The 7,569-nt window shown below is 34.6% G+C and overlaps 1 protein-coding gene across 5 annotated transcripts in view; it reads right to left on the bottom strand.

Moving 5' to 3' along the window:
* Positions 1–1,258: 1,258 nt before the first annotated feature.
* The window catches only part of LOC148951151 (uncharacterized), an 86,971-nt gene continuing 80,660 nt past the window's right edge, over positions 1,259–7,569 (bottom strand). For 3 of the 5 annotated variants that reach the window (XM_089090674.1, XM_089090676.1, XM_089090675.1), the window contains exons 10-12: positions 6,717–6,908; positions 2,910–2,966; positions 1,259–1,601 (exon numbers count right to left, since the gene is read on the bottom strand). In XM_089090674.1, coding sequence (XP_088946800.1) covers positions 1,353–1,601; positions 2,910–2,966; positions 6,717–6,908 — 498 coding nt within the window. In that variant the 3' untranslated portion in view covers positions 1,259–1,352. Of the gene's footprint in view, positions 1,602–2,909; positions 2,967–6,704; positions 6,909–7,569 lie in introns of all 5 variants that reach the window. The other 2 variants (XM_089090677.1, XM_089090678.1) reach the window with 2 other exon arrangements.

Raw genomic sequence — 7,569 nt, 5'->3', positions numbered from 1 at the left:
CTACCTAAACGTTCTTATTTCCATCCCGTATCGTTACCAAACTAGATACAGCTGATAAAAAAAACTATGAAAGTAATAGCGATGCTCCGTAGCACAATGAATTAAGACGGGAGACTTGTTTAAGACATATTTGTGCATATCAAACGACAAGCTTCCCTGTAAATTACAGAGTTGTCTTGTAATTAAACTGAAATAGTTACAATTTTGGAGATAACCTAACCATAATGATGCCGAAATGTTGTTGGGCTAACAATGGGAAGATACCATTGTAGCTAGGCAATTCTACAAGGAATGAGGAAGTTTTGAAGACGACATATATGTCATCAATGCCCCAGGAGGAGCTAAAGTCTAGGCACAGGTAATTAAAACTTTTTACCTAAATGAAGAGAGCTTTCTTGCATACACCTCTTCTCAACTTATTCCTGTTTATAGCTTTTGTCACCCCTCATTAAAGACTTAATCTTTTTTTCTTCCATTTCAACAAAATTGCTCATTCTTGGCTTAACTGTGCATGTAGAGGTCTGTATATTTCTCTCTTAAGTCAACAAATTGGCAAGGTCTTGGTGCTCATCGCGTAGCAGGTGCCTTACAGGGGCAATTCGGCATATTGAGGAGAAGGACGGGACGAAATTATTTAAGCCAAAGTAATAACTGTTTAGACTCGGATACAAACAACACAAACTCACATAAATCTATCACTAACAACAATTGCGTGGATAAGCCACATTGCTCTTAATTAAGAAAAAATCAACATATGTGCGCGAAAACGTGTATCGGGTAAAACTTAAATGACATCAGAAAATTATAAAACTACAGTCCAGATATAAAAGTGTGTATACATTCAGCAAAAGTATGAGGCTTTTCTACAAAAAAAAAAGCTTATCTTTAACAATCTAAGCCTCCACCCACAAATTCTTTGGAGAAACATCCCTGGAACAATTTCTGTGGGCCCACTTGTCCTTCCTACCTCCTATGAAGGATAAACGAATTTTTGTGGACCCATGAGGAATAAATAGAAATTTTTGCTCAGTTTCTCACTCATATTCGAAGAAAATCTGTAAGATAAGCCTTTTTGTTTTGAATGTGCAGAATTTCTGGTTTTGACACTAATTTTCGGATTTTTTCTGATTTTCATGATCTGAATTGAAACCCATCGATTTGGTGAAGTCAATTGATAAGGTATTTGAGCTGCTCATCTATGAAGAAAAGAAAAGAATCTTAGAAGGGGGTATGTTACACCGGACAAGGAAATGAAATTAAACCAGTAAAGATGTTTAGTAACAAAAACAATAAATACAATCAAAATCCATAAATCAGATGAATAAAATTCGTAATGACTAAACACCACTAGATTAGAACCCTCGAGCATTTCTGACTTTGCTCGCAAGTTGATCAATTATTTCGTTAACACGATCTGATATTCCACGAAAAGTCTCAGGGTCAGGGCCAATCATCTTAATCAGGGCTGGTACTTCGTTGTGAGCAATTGTTGTGAAACGAAGGAGAGCCTTCAAAGCCCTAAAAGTGTGCTCCTCGGACTGTTCACTGGTCAAAAATTGAAGGATTGCCATTGCCAATTCAGTAGCAACATCGTCAAATACCTTTGAAAAGGAAAATCGTTAGTTCTTCTAATAAACATAATTTAGTGTAGTAATTTCTTTACCATCTTTTACAATTATTTTTATTGTTTTAAAGCCACAGCTTTTAGCCGGACAAAAAAATATCAACGCAAGGGCTAGAGGTGACTACTGGTTATTTTTTAACACCTGGGATCGAGATTCTATTAGAATCAAAAAATTTGGTTTCTATCAGTTAAACTGCGGTGAAATCAAGGCGCTTCACCTCTCAATTTGACTGAATGGCCAAACAAAATGAAGGAAGGGGTAATGGACGATTTCAAAGAAAACAAAAATGCAGTCTGGATTTAAGCCCAATCTAGATCTGTTCTGAGTATTTCGTCACTGAGGTGTGAGTATTATCGGCTTTAAATGCTATTTCAACGTTCCAACATTGTCGGCAAATTCACACTATTCCTTTCTATTTTCCCTAAAAACATAAATCAAAACGGATAAATTAGGTGACATTATTTAAAAATACAGCCCATAAAAATGCAAATCTGATTCGGGTGCAATTGTCCAAAGAAAAGAAAAAGCTAATTGATCAAGAGCATAAAACCAAGAGTCCAAAGAAAAGCTAATTGATCAAGAGCATAAAAAGACATGGAGACCGTTCATAGTTTGAATTGGCTGCTACTTTTGATATTAATGCGCCAATTATTTCTGTCAAAAATTACCTCCATGATATTACAAGTTTTATTACGTATTTGGGTGCGGAAAAATGGGGTTTCATACATTTTAGTATAGACTTTATCAAGTGGGCTTCAAAAAGTAATTACCAATCATTAATCAAAATATTGTTTTCTTGTAATCATTCTTACTTTATTCCTTACTTAAAGAGCTTATCTTTAGGAATAAAAGGTTTATAAAAGGTTTAGAGTTAACTAAGCGACAATCTAACATTTAAACAAATGCAGCGAGTAGTATAGACTATAGAGTAGTATGGAGTTAAACGACGGGTCTATTAAACTCACGAGCAATAGTGCTAGTAAAATTAAATTGTCATTTTAAGTCAATTTGTACTGCTATAAATTCATTTTGACAGAGAGCAGACATTTTCAAAGATGTAAGAATAAATATATGTATTTTTTGAGCATACACACTGGGAAAGACTAGATAGGATTTTAAAGGGCTAGCTCCCCCACCCCCTTCCCAAAAACCAATAGTCTTTTAAGTCAAAAAGACCTAATGTCAAAAGATTATATAAACCGTCCATGGATATCCTCTGCAAAAGAAAGAGGAATAACTGAAAATGACATTGACCCTAGCCTTTTGATTAAATCATGATCTCACCTTTGATAAAGTACCTTGTGGCATCTGGCTTGAATACCCAACAGTCTTGCTCATTTTCTGGAATTAATAGAAAAAAGGGATAGATAATAACCAATGTTAATATGCAAAACGAAAACATGTTAGTAAAGTCATACAAGGACAAAAATGTAGGGTAAAAGCCCAGTTGTACGAGCCAACGCCTATTTCTTCTACATTTTAAACGTTATTAATACTACAAGGTGCTGGTTCGTAATTAACAGAAAAACTCGTATTTCTAGTTAGAATTGATAAAGTTACAGTGCTCAGTTTATCACAACAGAGTGCCATTCACAAGCTGACAGCACCGACAAACAATTTAAAAACCACTTGAAAAGGAATAGAACGCGCTTTTAACTAATAGTAATATGGCACCGAGTTTTTTTCAGAGAGGTTACAGATATTTCTGTCGGTCAGAAACTGAGCTTTTTCTCTACCTACAAAAATTACGCATTCAGACATGAAAAATACAAGCTAAGCTCGAAGTACTTTGAAGAAGGCTTTGGCAATCCCCCCCAAAGATGACAATTAGCGCGAATTTTTGTGACTTTTGTGGGAAATGTAAAATTTCTGATCAAAAACCTTTCCCCCTGATCAAAAACTTTTTTACTCCTCACATTTTCAAGCCTAGAAAAATTTTGTCAGAGGCTTTTTTTTGCAAAGCTCTCTGTCAATCTAAAAAAAAAAAAATTATTGGGCCCATTCATTTATTCTACATCTGGGCCAACGAAAGTAACATAATAATATGCTTAAAATAAGCTAGATTCAACAAATTGCTATCAAGTTTCACCACTAGAAAGTTATCAATTCAGTCTAAATACTTTGAAATTGACACTAATACTTCGTTTCAAGTTGTTTTTTTTTTTTTTGGGTGCTTCTTTTTGACATTCCGTAATCCTTAAGGTTTTTGAGACGAGAAAATCCTATTTTAAGAAAATACAGATCTGTGCTTCATTAAGTTTTATAGCTATATGAAAGTAATAATGTATAGTATAAAAGCCAGAAAATTCCCATTCGGAAAACTTGCAACACTAGATATTTATTAGAACTGACAAAAGATATAGATGGCGTTGATACACAGCATTCTCAATGGCTTTTCCATTGTGACTTTCATAAGACTCATTTTCCTATTCCACCTTAAGGTAGGATATGACTTATCTTATGAAAGTAGGCTAAAAATCAAGTTCTTTAAAGATGAGGCTACCCCCATTTGAAATCAGCTAAATCATCCGATTTTCAGAAATCCCATGTTATCTACTTAATTCTCCATACTCGTAGTTAGAATAAAAACGATCAAGACTTTTCCATTAGTTACCCTTAGTCTATGCAGGCAAAATTGTTCTGTTCGTGAACCAGATAGATGATACACCAGCTATACCGTGCAACGTAGCAATCACAGCAAAGTTGGTCACACTGAGGATCAACAAGGACAAACTCAAAATTATGACGAACCCTGCTAGTAAATAACCTGCAAGTGAATGGTATTTCTTTCGATAGCACTCATTTAGGAGTTGTCAATCAGTTCAAATATCCGAGATCTCAAATTGACATAACAGACAGCTGTAGTAGAAATTTTTTTTTGCAGAATATCTTCTCCATCCATAGTTCTCCTCCCGACAGAGAGAAAAACTGTAGAAGTGAAAAAATTTCCTCTTAAAGACAAAATTTAGATTAACGAATCAACTGTCACCTTCGCACTTCAAAAATGGGTGCAAGACATGGCCTCTGAAAGCGGCAGACGTCTATATGCTCAATATCTTCAATCACTCTTGGATAAAAAAATATCTCAGCGTCTTCCACTTGGGACAGTAAAGTTGAAATTCACGTGCGGTGCCACCAAAAATGACAACGGTGCACTAATAAAAAACCTTCACCTAACCTGGTTTGATCATGTCTGTTGTAGATCAGATGGCCCTCTCACTAAACACGTGTTGAACTGCAAACTTGACTCCTGACCTGAGACCAAGACTCAGCCCAGTCAATACGAATCTGAAGCTTTTTCCGCGCCTTATATAGATGAGATTAACAATAGTTGGAAAATCACTGCACCACAAACTGAAGATCGAGCATCTTTGCATTCAACCCCCTGCCAGGTCACCTTCAGATTGGCTGTCAAATACTCAAGAGTCGCTGGAACCATTAATTCCATTTTTCTTTAGATACAAAAAGGAACTTGGTCAATGAAATTTATTTTAAACGAATAAAACAAACCAAAAACTTTGTATTTTTTTTTATCATCAGTTCCACAACTTCAAACAGTCTACCCAGTTCTGTGTACCATACACAGGTATCGAGATGGCTCAAAAGTGTCTGTAATTTCTTTTTACCTTATCTGATAAGCGTAATTAAAAATACCCTAACCCCTATATATTCGTCCCCATCTCCCCTCCGCCATATATTCAATTCAAAGTATATGATATAATTAACTTTAGAAATAAAATCATTTTGGGATATGACCGTGCTGCCAATGGCCATTTTTGCACAAAACCTGAGGGGAAATACATAAGCTAGAATAGTTTCAGGAGCATATTCTTAAGGTATCACACAAATTCCGCCCTCCCCAACAGATAGAGAATAGGCCAAGTTGTTTCTTCAGCAAGTAGGTACATATAGTGTAGAAGATACCGAATATTTGACAGCTTATAAGACCCACAATGTCCTACAAGACTGAAAGTGTTTCTGTCTTATAGCTTCATTTAATCCAAAATATTACGACATGAAAAGTAAAAGAAATGTTTGTTTTTATTCTGAACTTCTGTCCTAACATCTGAAATTGATGGATAATTAAGCATTTGATACCCTCAATTAAAAAATACGTAGAAGTCAATGCCTTTATCATTGAAATGTCAATATCCTGTTCAAAGACAGATTTTCTAAAACGAAATTCTGAAGCTGCCTTTAAATAATAACATCTAAACCTTCTTCTTTTTCCTTTTTATAGCAACAGTTGTTTTTTTTTTTTTTTTTAATGGTGAAAATTTTTTTCTAGTTCCTAAGAAATTCAATATAATGTTAATTTGTTTGGTGCCACCTCCCTCTCGAGTTGAAAAAAGCAGGGTTGCCACCTGCAGCACGAAAGCACTATCATAGTCAATGGTTTGACAGTAGCAGCGAAAATTGCTGTGTAGCACGTAAATTTGGGCAATTGTAGCACTTTATGAACTGACCGTGGTGGCAACCCTGCTAAACAAGTGCCTACTGTGCTTATTTGTTCATCGGTTATGTTGATCAGTGATATAGTTTAAGCTTGTTTATTTACTATGAAGTTTATTATAATTTCTTGTTTATTATAATGAAATTTAGTAAGCAAATAATTTGTCTCTTTAAATATGTGAGATACTGTTTAAAAATGGTTTACAACATAAACGGAAATATATTAATGAACATCATAAGGACAAAAATACCAAGTAAATAAAACCAGCCAAATCCTCCATTTAGCATTGCTACAGTAATTTCTCTAAAATAAATTTGTTGTCTTTTGAATTTGGTTTGCAAGTGAAAGGCCGATGATTCCAGCGCCTCTAAAACCAGAAAACAATACTAGCGAATAGTGTGCTATTAGGTTGATACAAAACTCGTTATTTCACCAAAGCATCCGAAACTTTTCAAACATCAATGTTCATTTTTTAGAAATTCCCTGAAAAATAAATTAGAGCACGTTGTTTCAGTTCTACTCAATCTGATCAGTAGATGTTGAGCATGTCAGTAAGTAAAATGTGTATTATTCTCATGCCCGTGCGAGGAACCAAATCGCAGGCTTAGATCCTATAAAATACGAACCACTGTTTTTACCTCCTTCGTTGCTAAATTGTACATTAAAGCCGTGCCATGCTCTTTTAGGCGCTCTTTGTCAGCTAGAAGTGCCGTCACAGCTACTTTGGTAGTAACTCGTATGTTCGACAGCTGACTATTATTAGAGCCAGTCCATTCTGAGATGTAAAGGAGCCATTCAGAAGTTGTCGTGTTCTCAAAAAGATTGCAAAGCTGAAAAAAAGAGATAATTTTCCGAGACTGTAAGGATGAAAGGAAAATCAACGAATTTACGTTGAAGTTTCTTTTTCTTTTTTCTTTTTTTTTATTCTGAGAAATAGACATTTCCGGTTTTTAACTTTAAAAGGGAGTAAGAAAGGAGAAAAACATTGTAAAAGTCGAGTCGATCGAAGATTTATTTATTTATTATATATTTTTTTTAATATTCAATGCTGTCTTATGTTCCATATTGGTTCACTATTTTTGAAATTTTTTTTCAACATAAAGCTATTTCAAAATTGTCATTTTACGTCAAAAAGACAAAAAGACCTATAAAGCTATAATTAAATTGTCATTTTAAGTCAATTTGTACTACTATAAATTCATTTTGATAGAGAGCAGACATTTTCAAAGATGTAAGAATAAATATATGTATTTTTTGAGTATACACACTGGGAAAGACTAGATAGGATTTTAAAGGGCTAGCTCCCCCGCCCCCTTCCCAAAAACCAATAGTCTTTTAAGTCTATTGTCAAAAGAAATATATACACAATTCCATCTTGGCTGCAGCGATAGGTGTAACATTGTAAAGAGCAAACCACAGCCTATTCAAAACACGGTTTGAAAAAACTGTCTAGTGACAAAAAATTGATATTAAACTTTGATTCAGAAATGG

The sequence above is a fragment of the Artemia sp. Qi Xiang Cuo genome, chromosome 6 (genome assembly GCF_049724085.1).
Source record: "Artemia sp. Qi Xiang Cuo chromosome 6, ASM4972408v1, whole genome shotgun sequence".
In the NCBI taxonomy this organism is placed as follows: Eukaryota; Metazoa; Arthropoda; class Branchiopoda; order Anostraca; family Artemiidae; genus Artemia; species Artemia sp. Qi Xiang Cuo.
This window is presented reverse-complemented; position numbering and strand designations above follow the sequence as displayed.